Below are 17,736 nucleotides of genomic sequence, written 5' to 3' on the forward strand. Positions count from 1 at the left end.
ATGCTGTGTTGGAAAGTGGACATTAGGAACCATTCCACTTAAATTCTTTTAAGGCAAATGCTCAGTGTGCGGTCCCTGGAAGATGGGCACCCATGGTAGGTCATTGGCTGTGGTGTGACCATGAGCATCCTTTCAAAAAGTGAAGAAAGATGCTTACCTTGTCCTCAAAGTTAATCACAGTTTAGGTATAAACACCAACTTTGTTTTTACTAAAACATAACCAAAACCAAGTCTTTGTCATAGGTACTCCCTAATTCAGTTACGTTCTGAGTTTTTCATTCCGTTATCAAATTAATGTATCTTAAGAAAATACAGAAAAGGCAAACACCTCGTGCATTAATATTCTATATCCAGCGTTTGCTATGTTTTCATGCTAATTTCTATATTGATAGTCCACATAACTGAGCATCTAAGATAGATAACGTCCATTTGGGACCTGGGTGCTGCTAATACTGCTTGCAGGGTGAGGGTACTCCATAGCATGGCTGCTGCAAGCCTTGCCTCCAAGGCTGGAGTGGCTTAGGGAAGATGGGGAGCTCAGGTAAATGACGTCATAACAATTGTAATATTTTTGTTCATTTTCCTGGTGCAGCTTAGCAATGGTCATAGCATAAGAGGTCAGATAGCGTGATATCTACTCTTTTTCTTTTATCTCCTTAGGATTATATATTTTTTCCTACTTTTTAGTGGAATATAGGCTTTGTTTTCACATGAACGGCAAGCTTTAGTTGCTGTAATAGTATACATCAGTAGTCAAACTAAAGTAGCCAAAAATATTTGTGCTTTGGACAAAAATCTAGGCGACAAGGAGGACACGTAATGGTATTACCAATACCATGAAGTTGATCTTAATCACAACTTAATCACAACCAGACTCGGTGACAAGATAGCTTTATTCTGTGGAAGAGAACCACAACCTGCAACTGAGGCACAGCCTCAACATATTTGTACATCAGACAAAAGGCATCATAAAAATAAGCCTAATATCCTGCCCACACAGAATTATACTCCTCTGACTTTGCTGCATACTGTAGTTCAAAGAGTGTGAGACTGTAAATACATATAAGAATATTTTCTCAAATTAGTCTTTCTCTGGCTTGCTCAGAGTACCGTACGGACACTGAGCTGTGGGACGCCAGTGGCATTTTTTCTGTGGATGAATTGTGTACTGTCTGCTGTTCTTGTCCTTAGTGGATAAAAACTACAAAAATATTTGGTGATTCTCTAGAGAGAAAGTAAACTTGGTGTTAGTCATCAATACAAACACTGTATTTACTATGTGGCCTCACCTTTAGTACTGTGTACAGTTCTGGGGGCCACACTTTAAGCATGTTGAAGTCCTCGAATGTGTCCAGAGTTTGGACTTGTCTAGTTCGGAGAAGAGGATGAGAGGTAATCTCATGGCTCCCTACAGCTTCTTGAGGAGGGGAAGTAGAGAGGGAGGTGCTGATCTCTTCTCCATAGTATCCAGTGATGCACAGGAAGGGTTTGAAGTTGCACCAGGGCACGTTTAGACTGGACACTAAGAGGCGTTTCTTTACTGAGAGAGTGGTCAAACGTTGGAACAGACTTCCTAGAGAAGCGGTTGATGCCACAGTCTGACAATGTTTAAGAGGCATTTTGACAATGCCCTTAATACCAGGCTTTGACTTGATCAGCCCTGAACTGGTCAGGCAGTTGGACTAGGTGCTCACTGTAGGTCCCTTCCATATGAAAGTCTATTCTACTCTATTCTATTCCATTCCACTTCTGAAAAATGCTAACTGTGATAGCTCCAATAGGGAAATATGTAAGTTGCTCTGTGTGTACTCTGCATGGGGACAATGCTGCTGGGAGACAAATGGAGTGGGGACAGGGAATGCACATCTTTGCTGGAGATAACTTGGATAACAGCATCAGAGTTTTATTTGGGATCCTATGATGAAGACTTCCACAGACCTATAGAAGAAAGTGTTGGTCACTGTCAAGATATGAAGAATTTTTTTTCTATAGTAGTTTTTCTTCCCAGAAATCAAACCTTTGAAGCTTCAGAAGCAAGAAGGGAAGTGCTGTGTTCAATTATTCCTCTTGCTGTATTTTGCTAACGGATACAATTTGAAGAAGAATGCAGTGTATTAGAGAAGCGCCTGGTAAGACCTTAAGACTTGATGATTGGGTTGACGTATATGTTCAAAGCCAGATTGTGTTTGTCAGTGGTTATCATTTTTGTATATGGCATTCTAATACAGGATTGTAGCAACTAATACAACTTTGTTACTGTTCAGGAAAAAAGCATAGAGACTGGGCGTTTGTTGTTTTTCCGTGCATTTCCTAATATGTGAGAAAATACATAGGTTACTATAGTTATAGCACAAAAAATACCAACACTTAAAACCAAACCCCAGTGCCCCACAGCTCAAGGCCTGGCTATGTACAGATATTTTAGGACCTGTGTTCATAGCCAGCTTTGGGTGACTGCATCTTAATGATTTAGCATAGGCACTGGGAGGCCTGAATTATGGGACGCTACTGCTCCGGAGGTAAGGGATAAGGTTCTCCATGCAACATGGCCCCTTTGCAGGTGGAGGGGAAGTGCTGGTACCTTCTGCTGTGTTGGTAGGGCTCTTCCTTCCCCATTCTTGTCAGCTTCGTCATGCAAGGTCTGGTACTCTCTGAGCAGCTCTTGACATGACTTTTTTATGTGCTTTTGAAGCGCATTTTTTTTCCTGTTGGGTTCTGACACCAGGTGCGTTTTCTTGTGTAAGTTGTGTTTTGAAATAGTATCGTGTTTTTAGTTGCTGTTGGTTACTGTATTTGGGGCCCTTACCAAACAGCTTTAATAAGCCAGTTTGGTGCTCTTAGAAACCAATAAGGTGTGTAAGATTGTTGAGTGCTGCACCAAGACAACAACAACAGGCAGACAAAGGACACCTCGCAGCCACCTCCCGTGCCCTCCGGCTCCAGCGGAGCCAGAGCTGCTGCCCACGCTGATCACCGGGGAGGCCGGCAGAGGTAAGGGCGGTGGAGGCGGGCAGGAGCTGGGCCGGCACCCCGCGCCCTCTCCGGCCTCCCCCGAGGCCGGAGCCCCTCAGCGGCAAGGGCCGGGCGGGGACCGCCGTGGCCGAGCTCAGCTCTGGTCCCGGGCCGGGCGGGGGCCGCTGACCCCCGTTCCCGCCCCGGTTATGAAACCGCGGGGGAGGGGCCGGTGCCGCCCGCCAACCGCGGCGGCGCCGGGGGAGCCGAGGCCGCCGGAGCGCAGGTGAGAGCGGGCCGGCCTTTCTCGGCCAGGCCGCGGGGGCGCCGGGCCGGGCCGGGCCGGGCCGGGGCTGTGGGGCGGTCCCGCGAGGCCCGGAGCCGCCGGGCGGGCGCTATTCTGGGGAAGCCTGCGGGGTGCCCTCCGAGCTATATTTATATATAGCCATATATTTAAATATATATAGCCGTGGCAGCCATTCAGGAATTCTAAATAAGTTCAGCGCGAGCACGGGATCAGCCCCTGGCTGTGCTTCGGGGAGGATCCGCCGGGGGGATGCGTGTGACGCATCGCCCGCCGGCTGCGAGGGCGGCTGGGGGAGGCCCGCGCCTTTCCTCGGGGGCCTGGTGGCGTTGTGGCCGTCACAGCACGGCACACGAGGGGCTGCGGCCCGTCGCTGTCGGAGGAGCAGCCCAGGTGTGGTTGCCAGCCAGGGCGGGAGCCCAATCCAAATACCAGATGGTGGTTGTGAGTAAAAGTGGTCGCTAAACTGGAACTGCCTTCTGAGAACGGTTGTTGGAAGATCAGTCAGCCCAGGCCATCATCATAAAAGCTGAATCTAAAGAGCTCTGTGTAAGCTACTACTGAAAAAGTTAGGATATTATGTGGCTTCACAGATTTATTTCATGCAGATCTATGGGTTTCAGGCTTGAAAGTTTGGTAGAAGCACATCTATCAAAACATATTCTAGTGCTTTAGGATATGTTAGTTTTCATATGTAAACAAAGAAGAGTTTATTGAACCTCTTCCCCTCTTCAGCAGAGTGCAACAAAAAGCCAATGCCATACTGATGAAAGAGGGTACAGGTATAATGACTACTTTCAGACCACTGGGATCATTACAACTTTCTTCTCTGTCCTCTAGTTGGAAGTGTATGGCAGTCTTACCTTCCATGCTTGCTTTGCTTTCAGTGATCAGACAGAATGGCTCCAGTGAACCAGCCAAAGGACAAGGAGTATGAGAGGGTGCACCAGCATTGGCCAGAGGAGGCAAAATCAGCTGGGAAGAGGAAACCGGACTACGAGAAACTAGGGAATGAGACACAAGCAAAGAGGTTGTTCGTGAGAAAAACATCTAAACCCCCAGGGAAAATTGGTAACGTTTCCTCAGATCCTTACTGTTTTCTCTCTACCAGACTTATTGCAAATGATAGGCTTTGACTAGTTAAAGAGCAAGAATGCCAAGAAACGTGTTCAGACGTGAGTGTCTTGAGATGGTGTTATATATTGAAGTGATAGGTGGGTATGTACTGGGGTAGTACATCCTCTGATTTTATGTATAGTGAGTGTGTGTGCATGCATGCATGTTTAATTTTTGAGACTGTACCCCTTGGTGAAAGCCTGCTCAGTGAAGATGCTGTCACTTGAGCTCATTTGAGGGTGGTTAAATTTAGGGTGGTTAAGATTTGTGGAATTCCTGTATTACCAGATCTCTGCTTTAACGTAGAACAGACCGGTCTTGGTAATACATTGTTTCTCTCTCATGCAATTCTTAATGCAGTTTAGTAGTCATAAGGTTGATATCCTATAGCATGCAGTCTAAACTGGCATTTTCTCCTGATTCTTTGCATATTTAAACTTTTGCTACAGTAACTAGAATACTTTCTACTTCTATGTTTAGATTAGAACCGACAGAATTTCTACAAATCGTGTGCAGTTTTTTCCTTTAATATGTAACTTAGGTAAAAAAATCTAAAGATTTTTCATGTAATGTGGAGAAGTGATTGATTTCTAATGTACTGGAAAGTTTAGTGCTTTGAATTACCAGGAAAGTTGACTAGACTTTACCTACAGCAAGGACTTTTCATAGAGACATTTAGGTTGGAAGAGACCTTTAAAGTCATCAAGTCCAACCGTTAACCCAGCACTGCCGCCACTAAACTGTGTCATTAAGTGCCATGTTTACATGTCTTTTAAGTACCTCCAGGGATGGTAACTCAACCTCTTCCCTGGGCAGCCTCTTCCAGTGCTTGACAACCTCTTCAGTGAAGAAATTTTTCCTAATGTCCAATATAAACCTCCCCAGTGCAACTAGAGACCTTTACCTCTTGTCTTATCACTTGTTAACTTTGGAGAAGCGACTCCCTTGCTACAACCACCTTTCAGGTAGTTGTAGAGAGCAAAAAAGTCTGCCTTCAGCCTCCTTTTCTCAGATAAAACCTTTAATTCCATCAGTGGTTTAGAAGATCACTGGGGCTACTGCCTTGTGTGGAGATACTACACACTTTCTGTACAATTCTGGCTTTAAGGAACCAGAAAATACTGAAGTGCATTTCAACAGTCAAAGATACAGGGGTTCTATGATTTTAAACATTTCCATTGTGTGGTCTGTAGGTCCAAACTTGGAGCAGTTAGCAGTGTGAACAGTGGAGACAAAATACTCTTTGAAACGAGTTCTGTATGTAATTGTGGATGGTTAAAGCATCTTCTGTAGTTAATTTAGCTACATGATATTATTGTAACTTCATGGCCTGATTTTTAGATTCAGTAAGCATCTGCCATTCTTGTAAGATTCAGAGGTAATTGGATGTAGCTAGTACTTCGGAAAAATGAGGCCAATCATATTTTTCCCCTAACTGTTTTTAAAAAGATGAAGACCTTTGTATTTGAACTTTTCAATTCTGTGTTCCAGTTTTTATGTGTTTGGAAAAAACATTTTTTTCTCCTGAGCCATATAGAACAGTTTCTGTTTCTTGCAATTAGAACAACCTTTTTGAAGGATTTCTTCCAACAAATTCTAAAAAGGTCTGAAGTTTGTTTCTTAACAAATTATCCTTCATTGTAGAATGGAATTTTGAAAAAATACTGGAATTTCTGTCACCTCTGAAGAAGGATACTAATTCTTCAGTGAAAAACATGAATTAAAATATAAATACTTTTATACCTATTTCAGCAGGTGTGACAAATGTTGGCACTATGTTGGCATGTGAACAGAGAAGTTCAGTTTCACACCTGTGCATTTCTGGGCTCCACCGCTGCATTAAAGAAAGATTTCATTTAGGTTCTGATCATATAGAATGATTCATGTGTTTTCAGTCTTCTTTTTTGTTCTTTTTTAAATGAAAATTGCATTTACGTTTCTTAAGAAATGCATTTGACTTCTGGATCCCCTGGGGTGTTACAGACCATCGCTGTGGGGATGAGTAGGTCACAGACGTGGGACTGAACAGATCTAGTTTTTACGTAAAAGTCCCTGAAGATAAAAACTTGGAACATGAACAAAATGTAGAAACAAGCTGTACTCTCAGCAAAAACCACTTTGAACAGAAAGGTTTTCAGCGATGTGGCGTCAGCAAGTCTGTTATCAAAAACAAAACTCGCAGTGCTGTGAGCAGACTGTACAGGCTCCAGCACAGGCAGATCGAAAATTCTGATTCACAGGCAGGCATTTCAGGAACTGGGTGGGAACTCACATTGCTATGCTTGGGGAATTTTCAGGTGTTTCTGCTGGTCACACGTCTGACCTTTCTTTTGCTGGATGCAGGGGCTTACCATCTCCCATGGCATGTTTACAAGTTGTTGGCATTTTGTATAGCAGCATTGTGCTTTGGGTTGAACATTCAAATTGTACGCTGTCCGAGAGATGGCACCACCCATCTGTGCCATTGTTTTAGTCCTCTCCTCTTGTCCTTGATAAATCTTTGGCAAAGAAAAGGAAGGTTTAACAAGAGGAAGCATACACAAAGCTCTGGCAGTCTGTGTGAACCACTGGACTCCATAACTGCAGAAGCTGCTGTACATTAAGATATGTAAGAATTATTTAGAGACTTTTCTCTTGTGGCTGAAGCTTTTCATGGATGTAGCAACAAATGCAGATGTCTTCCTATACTGTTAAGTGAATGAGTTGCCTGTCAGTAAGTTTCACTCTGTTCTTCTCTGGCAGGTTGGAGTGGAGGTGGGTCTGTGGTGGGAAACAAGAGAGTCCTTTCCCATCAGCTGGAGCAGCAACGCAGCATTGTTCATTATGTCTATCAGAACATGCTGGGAGGCTCCATTCGGGCACCACTCAGGCAGGTGAGGAGTGTCTCCTTCACGACCTTTTGGACATCTCAACTCCCTACATAAAAAAAACCTTCAACGCAAGCAGGAAAACTTAAAGGGGCTTAAAAGTTCTCCTCCTACACAGTTTGTGGCTCCAAGTCTGATGCACCCTTGTATTTCTTAATTGTGTAAAATGCAGGAGTTGAGATGGCTTTCCCTTTTGGTTGACCCAGCCCTGTCATCTACCTTTTATCCTCTGTTAATTCAGTGCTTCCTTGAATCATGTTTAAACTTGCTGAGTCTACCAGCTGAGTAATTGCACAGTGATACATTTGCATGCTGCTCTGACTGTTTTGTCATACTATTCTAGTATCCACTCTGCTTTGCTAGTGTTATTGGGTTTAGTGTTGATTTTTACCTCTTCACAGATGTAGCCCATCAAGTCCATAATGTTTTACTGTTTTCCAGAGCCATACACTTTTCATTTGAAAAGTAACTCTTTCTGTAACATCCGTAGGTGGGAAGCACTTGGGCTAGCTTTATCTTCCTGATGATTTATGCATTTTAAGTATCCAAATGATAAATTGCCAAGCTCTTCCAAGCAGTACCTATTTTTCAGCTGAACAGCAATGTGATATGTCATGGTTTCTCATTCCCTGTTTCAAGTGTTCTGTTCACTCCTATGCTGTGTAGTTGAGCAGCAGAGGAGTTGGATGGAGGAGCATAATATTGTATCTCTGGATGACATGTAACATTTTGAGATGCTCAGTAAAGACGTAGACTATCATAAGAGCCTTTTCTAGGTGTGGAGGCATGTTCTTCTCCCTTGTTAATTACTCAACCTTTTTAGCTCAGCCCACAATCTCTTAACCCTGTACATCATTTAAAATATGGTACCTCTCAGTTTCTGTTGCTTTCTGAGTGCTGTGGCTGATGTGGATTCATGTGGTCACAGGCTGTTTCCTTTGGGTTCAGCACATCCTCTTCATTTTACAGAGAGGTTTAGAATTTTGTGTGAATGTACTAACACTAATGACAATTAGAAATTGTTAGCACTCATCATTCAGAGAATCTCAGGGATGCCTGCAAAAGTCATTATTCTCTTTACCTTTTTAACAGTGTCTGCAGCTGCCTTTTCTGCGTTCTCTTGCCTCATATCGCCTCTTTCGAACAGCAAGTCCTTTTGACAGGAGAGTGACATGCTTGGAATGGCATCCAACACACCCCAGTACAGTAGCTGTTGGTTCCAAAGGTGGAGACATCATCCTTTGGGACTATGAAGTACTCACTAAAACGTGCTTCATAAAGGGGGTAAGCCTCTGTGTGTGTGGAATGGGTGGGAGGGAAAACCAGAGTACCACAAAGTACTGCAGATGAAAACTGAGGTCTGTTGTGAGAAGCACATCAGGGTCTTGGGTTTCAGAGTAGTCGGTTATGGGGCAGGACTGAGATGCAACAGCATGTCTGTTTCTACGTCCCAGACTGTTCTAGCACTGGGGAGAACTGAGGCGTGGTGATTTAAGTTCATAATGAAGCAATACTTAGTGTGTGCTCAGTGGAAAAATAATACAGCAACTGGCAAAACAGTTATCTTAAAGGGATGCCAGAAACGACTAGGCAGAGAGGGTCAGTCTGCCTTAGGTCTCGATCTTTCTCTGCTAACCTTGTATTGTGTCAGATGAAGAAACATCTTTGAGTGGGGAGAGACAAAGTGCCCTTAGATAAAGGGAGAAACTAAAGTAGAATGAATGGTTTATACAGCTGGCATACCCCCTTGTTTTATTCAGCCATTTCCATTCCAACAGGGGCTCAAAGACTTTGTAACTTTCATTGCCTTTCTAAATTAACATAGATATACATTGAGAGATCCATTCTCCAGAAATTCCAGAGTTGTATTTCTCTTTTTGTAAATAGTGAAGTGCAAGCCAGCAAGGGAATACATTGCCTGGGGACTGAAGGAGTTGCAGATTTGTCCTCTAGGAGGGCAGCTGTCTAGACAGCCGTCATGTGGGAGACATGGTTGTCTTTGCCTGTTTAGAGGGCTGCGGTCTGTTTCACTGTTGCTGTTGTAGACAGCAGTGAATGCAGACTACAGAACACACTTTTCTCCTTCCCCCTCACTCAGTGGATTTTTCTTTTGTTCATCCCCTTCCTTGTAGATGGGAGCTGGAGGGGCCATCACAGGAATGAAGTTTAACCCTTTTAACCCTAGTCAGCTGTACACTTCATCAGTTGCCGGCACTACCACCCTGCAGGATTTTAATGGCAATACTGTCCGGGTCTTCACCAGCACCGAGGACTGGGAGTAAGAATACAGTAATGCTTTGGGCCTCTGTGTCCTGCTGGCAGGAGCACTACAGGGAGAGAGAGAGAGAGAGAGTGAGAGAGAGAGAAAGAGAGAGAGAGAGAGATGTTTGTCTTGAATATGTGAGAGCTGGGTTTCCTCTTCCCCACTTATGTGTCTTCTGTTCTCTGAATTTCAGGGAGGCTCATTCTTTTAATTTTTTCCTGAAATGGGGTAGTGGGTAGGAGAGAGCTTTTCTTCACCAAACGGGAGGGACTCTTTGATGCTGCATCCTGTTGTACATGAGAGAGTAGGGGTGCCAGTGGATTTCCTCAGCCCTCTGTTCTTAAAACTTGCCAAAACTTGTGCTCTAGGGATCTTCTAACCTCTTCACCTGCTAGCAGTGCTACTTGTTGTCAGATGGTTTTTACATGACAATTCATAGTTCTGTCAGTGCTTCTCCAGTAATGCCACTGACTTCAAGCAGTGCGTGCTGTAAGGATCATGCCAATTCATTCCACCTAGCTTTTGGTGCTTACCCAAAATACCAAAATTAAGAGTCTGGGCTCCTTCAGTAATGAGTGAAAAGAGGAGATGAATTGTTAGAGGCAGCTCTAAGAATTACCTTCTCAGACTGTTGTTTTTTTTGTGGACTCATGAGGAAGTCTCAGCTCTCCCATTAGTTACATTCAGTGCTTAAAGGTAAGTGAGAGAATTTGGGTTAGCTTCTGCATTACTTTTCCCCATGTGATTCTTTCTGGGTGGCAACTTTTATGGTTGTTTTCCAAATTGGCTGTTCTCCTGCAATCTTGTAATAGCACAGAAGGTGAACCCAGTGCTGGGAGGACTGGCCAGGTGAGCAAGGAGACATAAACTGGGTCCTGGGACACAAGGATCCCAGTGGGATAACTGTCGCAGCAATGATGCCTGGATTTGAAAGGCCAGGCCATCTCCTTCCACTCCTGTGAGGACAGGCAGGCTTTATGGGTGGGCCTTTTTTTAATATTCATTGGCTTCTTGAAGTCTAGTATTTACAGTGAGACCTTAAAGTAGTTGTTCTTTGAGCAGCAGATGGAGTGTACTTGAGTATCAAAGAGTTTGGGGAATCCCAGCTAGTATTCTTCTTTTCTGTCATTGTGTAGGGTTTCCAAGTTTCCTCAATAGACAGGCTAGGGGAAAACAACATAACAGTATGACGTAACACAAGATTCCTGTGCCACAGGGTTAGCAGTAAGATTCCTCTTTGCAACAGTCTCATCCTGCCTGTTGATACCTTGAGAAAGACCAGATACAGCCTGTAGGTAACTAGTGATGAAGTCTCTCTAAGAAAAGCGTGGGGCTGTGCTGTCATGAGATTTTTTGTGGTTTATGCATGGGATGGTGCTGGTTTTGCTTGTGATCTCCTAAGCCTGGTTTGAGCCAGGTGGTTCACTGAAGATTAGTCCTATCCCCATAACAGAAGCAGCAATGTTGCTAATGAGGTTTGCAGCCCAGCGTGGTGAGGGTGAACTTAAAAGGCTCAGAATGTACGTAAACAGATTGGAAACAGGTTAGAAAAAAAGTTCTTACGTATGTTCTCTGCCTGAAAGCAGTGCTTGTACCTCGGGAAACTGGCAGTGTGTTCCAGGAGGTGACTGTTGTATTAGGATTTTGTCTTCCACTCTAACCTTGATGCCTCTTGGCTTTGTGTGTATTTCAGAAAGGGGCTGGAGATTCTCTTGGAGACATCAAGTTCAGTCCTTATGAGGCAGTGAAGCTTTATGTGGCATCGGGTGATGGCACCCTAAGTCTGCAGGACCTTGAGAGCAGAGCGGTGCAGGTGATCTCTCGTGCCCCGGACTGTGGCCACGAGCACCATAATGTTTGGTGAGAAGAGGGCACTGCAGGGTTGAATCTCTGTTCCTTGGGGTTAATGCTGCACTGCTTCTTCAGATCTCTAACATCTTCATCTTTGCCAGTGTTAGGAGACTTGGTATGAATTAGTCCTGTGAGGGAGCTTGGAGACAGGGTCCTGGTCCTGACCTAGCACTGCAGGGTGGTGACAGGCGAGGCAGCACAGGGCACTTACACTTATACAGTAGCTGAACATGCTGCCTGCATCTTCTGGTGTTGCTTTCTGGTGATGCCATCTTGTATCTTGCAGATATTGACAGCTTTTCACTTTATAAAATGTGAGGTGAGAAGAGCAGGGTAACTTCCTCCTCTTCATTGTTGTCACTGGTCTGTTTTGTCTGTAGGAGCTCAGGTAGCATAGGAAAGTCACAAAACATTCCTGTGCCATCTTTCAGGTTATTGAGTTTACCCTGTGGCTCTTCTGGAGACTTCAGGCTCACAGTGTTCATTTCCATGGCCTTGAATTCTTAGAATAATTTATCTTGCAAGTAAAGATTTCACAACAAGTTCCCAAAGGATCCCAGCTTCATTCTCACTGCCCTTCCCCTCCCAGCAGAGCTGGGATTAAGACCTGCATCTTTATCAGATAAGTTTCTATTCAGTTTTGTTTCCTGGAGCATGAAGTTGAGACAGTTTGATGTGCAGCTTTTCAGTACAAAGCTTTTGTTTTTACCACTGTTTCAGTGTTTTGTGGAAAATGTAATTTTAAAGCTGTTTCTGCACATTTGTTGTTGTCCGAAGAGTGTTCTGATCTTTCCCAAGGTATGTTCACATCCAGGCACCAAGTGGCTCTTCAGCCTCTATTATGTTTCACTGTCCCAATATGTTACAGTCCATCTAGTGAGGACTTTGAAAATGACTAGGAAGTTATTTCAGATTCGGTCCCCAACAGAAAGCATTGCTGATAAACTGTCCTTCCTGGATACTGGACAGATACTCAGGCCCACACCATTGGGCAGGAGATTGCAGTTACAATCTGTTGCAGTCTCCCTTGTCAGGGATGAGATGTGAACCAGAGCACCAGTGCCTTCACTTTCCTGTGGGAGGAGCACTGATTTTGTGTCTTTCCCTCTAGCTGCTGGTACTGCAGTGTGGATGTTTCTGCAAGCAGCCGTGCACTGGTGACAGGTGATAATGTGGGCAACGTGGTCCTGCTGAGCACTTCTGGTGAAGAGGTTTGTATCCATGCAGCGTCATCTCTAAGGGAATCTTCATGTGCTTTCCTACACTACAGGGACCCCGAAAAGAGGAGCAAGCAGCTCAGGAGATGAGTCCACCTATTGTCTGGGTAGTGTGAAGTCCTCCACTTGTGCCATCCATTAGACATTTTCACACTGTTGAGTGTAATGGCAATAAATCCCAAACAGGGACTGTGTCTTGTCCTGTCCCTTACTTAAGATCTTTGCTACTGGCCAGAGTAATTATAGGGTAATGGGAAAATATGAGCACCCTCTGCCTCTGAGCACTTTCACACTTCCAGAAACCTATTGCACTGATGGGAGTCATTTGAGAGATACTGCTTTGATGTACATCCTTCCATGACCTAGGGGTAGGCACACAGCCCTAAAGCAGTGAAGGTAGGGATGGAAATCGCACTCCTGCCATTAGACACAAGAGGGCAGGCAGAGGCAGACTGAAGCGGTACAGAAACAGGAGAGAAGAGTTTGAGTGGACCCTGCTTCCAGAGCCTGCTGTACTGTCAGACTGGCATTGCCATTTCTCCTGCCTGTAAGGGTAACATCTGTAAAAGTTTGCCACTCTACTACACAAGGCAGTTGTGTAAATTAGCGGGTGGAGTCAGGAGTGCTCCACATTATTTGTCCTTATTCAAGGTTAGTTGCTTACTTTCCTTTTTTTTTTTTTCCCCTGAAAGAATGTGACAGTCTTTTTTGCACTTGGGAGATACCCATTATTTTAGGGAGTATGGGTCAGCTTCAGCCTTTTGATTAAAAATAATCTGGCTTTGCATCGAAATTTATTCATGGCCAGTTTATATTTATTTGTTGTTTTTAGCTGAAATATTTGACCAACACTCGTGTTTCTTTGCTGATATGTTTCTAGAAGCCAATTATATCTCCTCTCACCATGTTTACTAAGGTAAACAAAGCAAGGTTCTTTGGTCTTCCACACAGAGCAGGCGCTTCCTCTTGTTATCTTGGCAGCACGTTTTCTGTACCTGTTCCATTTTGTTTTAATCTTACTGCAAGTGGCACTGCCTAAAGTCTTCCAGATGTGATCCTGCTTTTTACAGTGGCACTAATACTTCCTTCCATGAACCAGGGATTACATCTTTCTTTCTCACATCTGTAATAAATTGGTGGATCACAGTTCTCCTAGGATTAAACAGTTATTTCCCAAGGTCATTCTTTTCCTTCTTTATTTCCAGTGGACAAACTCTTGGTGTATTTTAGAAGTTTAGTTACTCTGTAAATGTGAGACCTCTTTACCCTGTAGTGGTAGATTATTCCATTTCTTTACTCCAGACCTTGGTCATTTTTTTCTGTATGATTTTCTGTTTGCTGCAGATTTGGAAGCTGAAATTGCACAGGAAGAAAGTGACTCATGTAGAGTTCAACTCCCGATGTGAGTGGCTGTTGGCCACAGCATCTGTGGATCAGACAGTTAAAATCTGGGACCTCAGAAACATCAAAAACAAAATGAGCTTTCTTCATGTGCTTCCTCATGAGAAACCTGTCAATGCAGGTAAGTTGAGATAAGGATTTCATTGCATGGATGTCTGCAGAGAGTCCACTCAGCTCAGCTTTTATTGTGGTGGCAATGTGAGGTTTTACTCAGATTCCAAGTTGCATTGGGAGGAAGGCATTGGGAATGTGTGGCCAGAGGCAGGGAGGTGGACAGGGCATCTGCAGAACGTTCTTAAGCCTTTATATACAAACTGTGGCACTGTACCTTGAGAAGTGAGTTTGGAAGCATCGACAGAGGCTGAGATTAGAAAACTGAATTTATTGGAGCAATCCTTTGACAAAAGCAGAGCATAAGACTGTTTCTTGAGTGCAACTTTACCAGTTCATGGAAGTCCAAACTGCAGATGATTGTCTCATTATTCCACTTCTTTTCATTTGGATGAGCATGTTTCTTTCTTCGCTGTTTCTCCTTCTGTGATTCTGAAAGGAGACTAATTCTTAGGTAACTCTGCACTGTAGGTTTCAGCTTACTGTATGTAAGAGGCTTGAGTTTGTTTGAGACAGGTAAAACCTTGTTTGTTGAGAGACAGACATATCAAGTCCCTATTAAAGAAATAGCAATGGATTTTTAAATCAGAGAAATGTGATTTTTCTGTTTGGTATCAGTCACAGCACTGTGACTTTTAATTTGCCTTACTGTCCCCCTCTCCTAGCTTACTTCAGCCCAACAGATGGTGCAAAGCTTCTGAGCACAGACCAGCGCAATGAGATCAGGGTTTACTCATCTTCAGACTGGACCAAGCCACAGCATCTGATTCCACATCCACATAGGCATTTTCAGCACCTCACACCTATTAAGGTGAGTTAAGTCTCAGAGGAGCATCACGCTCGGTAGTAGCATCCAGCTGTAAATCAGAAATGATCTGATTACTGGTCAAGATACTACATTTGTGGGTGGATATTTACACTGCTGCAACTTCCAGTGGAGCACTGTTCCTCAAGCTGTGCGTGGGATCTATACAGTGTTGCTCAGTGTCAGTTGTCTGGTGTCAGTGCTGAGCTCTGTCCCTTTCTCTAAGCTCTCCATTACTCTGCTCTATGACTAGGCAACGTGGCATCCTCGCTATGACCTCATTGTCGTAGGTCGCTACCCAGACCCCAAGTTCCCAGAGTACACAATGGATGAGCTACGAACTGTTGATGTATTTGACGGAAACACCGGAGAGATGGTTTGTCAGCTCCATGATCCAAACGCTTGTGGTATCATCTCGGTGAGTTGAGCACTGCAGCTAAAAGGGTGGCTGTGTACTGAACATGGCTGTATCTCTGGGAAAGAGATGTGGGTTAGTGACGAGAACAATATCCTCTTTACTTATGATAGACTCATGCTGTCATGCGATACGGCTGCCAGCTAGAGCTGCTGACTCAAGCAGGGATAGCCCATGATCATCTGGGGGGCTTTTGTGATGCTCCTAGGGAACACTGGGTTTTCCAGATGGTTTGTTGCTGTTATATAAGCTGTGGTGCTCTTATGACTGTTACATAAGCAGTGATGCTCTTACAGACTGTGATTGTGTTTTCATTTTCAGCTCAATAAATTTAACCCTATGGGAGACACACTGGCTTCTGGCACGGGTAAGTAAAGAGAACCCAGGGTACTAAGAATGGGTGGATTCCAGTCCCAGAAAAGGGTTGCTTTGTTACTCGTATACTAAAGCAAGTTGTGAGAGGGGGTTGTCAGTAGTCCTCTATAAATTCCTACATTTGAAAAATAGATTAAGACTTTCTTTTCAGTCTTACACCTTTGCACTTGGAAAACAGGTCATCTCATGTGAAACATTCCTGAGAATATCAGGTCCAGAGGAGCGGGAAACCTCCTGGCAGCAGGGAGCCACTGCCACCTGCCGGCCATGAAACAGTAGAAGAAAACAATGGAGGGTGGAAAACCTTTTTCTGCTAGGGTGTACCCTTTCCCTTCATTTAATTTATCTCATTTCCTAGGCTGCAGAGCCAAGATTACTGTTTTTCGCAGGCTGTATGTTATTAAGGTAGCTGGCTATAGATTGAGGTCTTAGACTTGTGACAGATGAGATTAGAAATTAGCTCTATTTCTTAGTTAGATCAGATTTCCATGGCTATGTGAAAATAGTATCTGGCATAACTATTTTTGCATCCTTTATACCTTGGAAATACCTTAGAACGGACAAAGCCCTTTGAATTTCTGACTTTTAATGACATAGCCTAAGGTATTGTGTTTGATGTAGAATTTCTAATATACAGTGTTTAATTTTTCTTCTCAGGCTTTAATATTCTGATTTGGAGCCGGGAGGAGATGGTGGCCAAGAAGCAAGAACATCTTTTGAAAGCCATGACAGAACAGGGGATTGGAAGCTGGAGTTCATCCAGACGTGGAGGGCAGAGGCAGGCAAACCCTGGCACAAGCAAACTCAAAGCTAAGTTATTGTCTTGGGAGCTGGAGGAGACGAGAACAAAAAACAGTGATTCTAAATCCAAGGGAAGAAAGCGAAAAGGGAAGGATCTAGAGAAGTGATTTAGTATTTTGATCCTTTCTGAATCCCAGGGTACAAACTCAGTTCTTGCCAATGGGCAGTGTAAGCCGTACAGGGCATTAGACTTTGTCCCTCCTCCATGGATCTTATCTTGGTTCCCTAATCCTCTTGGCTTCCCCTTCTAGAAAGTTGCGTCAGTACTTGGTTTCTCCTGCAAATGGAGTTACCACTTATTTTCTGAGGCACTAAGAAAACTTCCAAGATGTTCTCAAATCCTGCTGAAGTTACTGCTTCCAATCTGCCATATCTGCTTGTCATCACTTGTCAGAGGTTACCATTTCCTGTAGTCTGCTGTAGAGCAGCTCATGGTTGGGTCTTCAGCCTGTTCTAGTCCAACTGAGTTGAGAAACCATTTGCTAACAGGATTAACATCCTGGAAAGGTAGAGTGTTTACAAGGCTGAGGTGATGGATAGCTTGGGTAGCCTAGGAAACACCAAGCTCTTCAACATGCAAGCTTCTCGGAAAATGTTTGTCAAAACCTCAGGCTTAGCCTGTTCTCTGCTTGCAGCTATTTAACTGGACCACAAAAAACATCATGATGCCAGAGGTGTCTACCTGCCTCATGGGATGCAAGGGCAGTATGGAGCTGGGCCTAATGATTCTGTAGTTTCTATTTTCAGAGTTCTTTCTTGCCACAAATTAGGTAATTTTTTTCACCCAGGTGCTTCAGAATGTTGGATTAAAGTGTTATAAAGCAGAAATGAGGAATTTCTTCCAAACACGCCTGCTCAGAGCCAAATCTCAAGACTGTTGTTAAAGTCTAAAGTTTTGCTTTTTCTAAATTGTTTACAAGGCTGCCCATGGCCTTGCTGCTGTCCCAGAGGTTGATGGATGGGATGGGCTCCAGGCCTGCGCAGATTCTCCATGTTCACTTTTATAGTTTTGCAGTATTAATAAAGTTTTGTACTAAACTAAAATTCTTTGATACAGAGTGGGTGCCTTGAGTATTCTGCTGAACTGCTTTTGTAGGGGGGAAGTTTGAGACCTTTCTGCAAGAGGGCTGCGAGACCTAGAACAGTGGTGGAAGTACCAGTCACAGTACTGGGTCTGCAATGGACCACTTCAAGTAGGGCAGGCAGGATGCATTATCAGCTCTATCTTTGCATAGTTGCTGCAGTCCAAAATAGCTTA

At 44.0% G+C, this 17,736-nt stretch overlaps 1 protein-coding gene across 4 annotated transcripts; it reads left to right on the forward strand.

Annotated features, from left to right (window-relative positions):
- The first annotated feature begins 2,847 nt into the window (after positions 1-2,847).
- Positions 2,848-17,522, forward strand: DDB2 (damage specific DNA binding protein 2). Of its 4 annotated transcripts, none has more exons than XM_050336066.1 (11): positions 2,848-2,991; positions 4,144-4,327; positions 7,115-7,245; positions 8,332-8,523; positions 11,196-11,362; positions 12,465-12,564; positions 13,915-14,092; positions 14,748-14,893; positions 15,141-15,305; positions 15,624-15,669; positions 16,335-17,522. In XM_050336066.1, exons 2-11 carry the CDS (start codon positions 4,156-4,158, stop codon positions 16,583-16,585), a joined length of 1,548 nt encoding a protein of 515 aa, XP_050192023.1. In that variant the 5' UTR covers positions 2,848-2,991; positions 4,144-4,155; the 3' UTR covers positions 16,586-17,522. The 4 variants fall into 4 exon arrangements, with proteins under 4 accessions (XP_050192023.1, XP_050192025.1, XP_050192022.1 ...); XM_050336068.1 differs by lacking the exons at positions 2,848-2,991; positions 11,196-11,362 and adding exons at positions 3,090-3,238; positions 9,372-9,517; XM_050336065.1 differs by lacking the exon at positions 2,848-2,991 and adding an exon at positions 3,090-3,238.
- The last annotated feature ends 214 nt before the right edge of the window (positions 17,523-17,736 follow it).

The sequence above is a fragment of the Myiozetetes cayanensis genome, unplaced genomic scaffold, assembly GCF_022539395.1.
Source record: "Myiozetetes cayanensis isolate MyiCay16 unplaced genomic scaffold, myiCay2020 scf6-25, whole genome shotgun sequence".
Lineage (NCBI taxonomy): Eukaryota > Metazoa > Chordata > Aves > Passeriformes > Tyrannidae > Myiozetetes > Myiozetetes cayanensis.

Bases quoted from the DNA above. Each gene is read 5' to 3' on its own strand.
- DDB2 (XM_050336066.1), top strand. From the start codon at position 4,156: ATGGCTCCAGTGAACCAGCCAAAGGACAAGGAGTATGAGAGGGTGCAC. The intron at 11,363-12,464 runs GTGAGAAGAGGG...CTTTCCCTCTAG, and splicing joins CACGAGCACCATAATGTTTG to CTGCTGGTACTGCAGTGTGG. The intron at 15,670-16,334 runs GTAAGTAAAGAG...TTTTCTTCTCAG, and splicing joins CACACTGGCTTCTGGCACGG to GCTTTAATATTCTGATTTGG.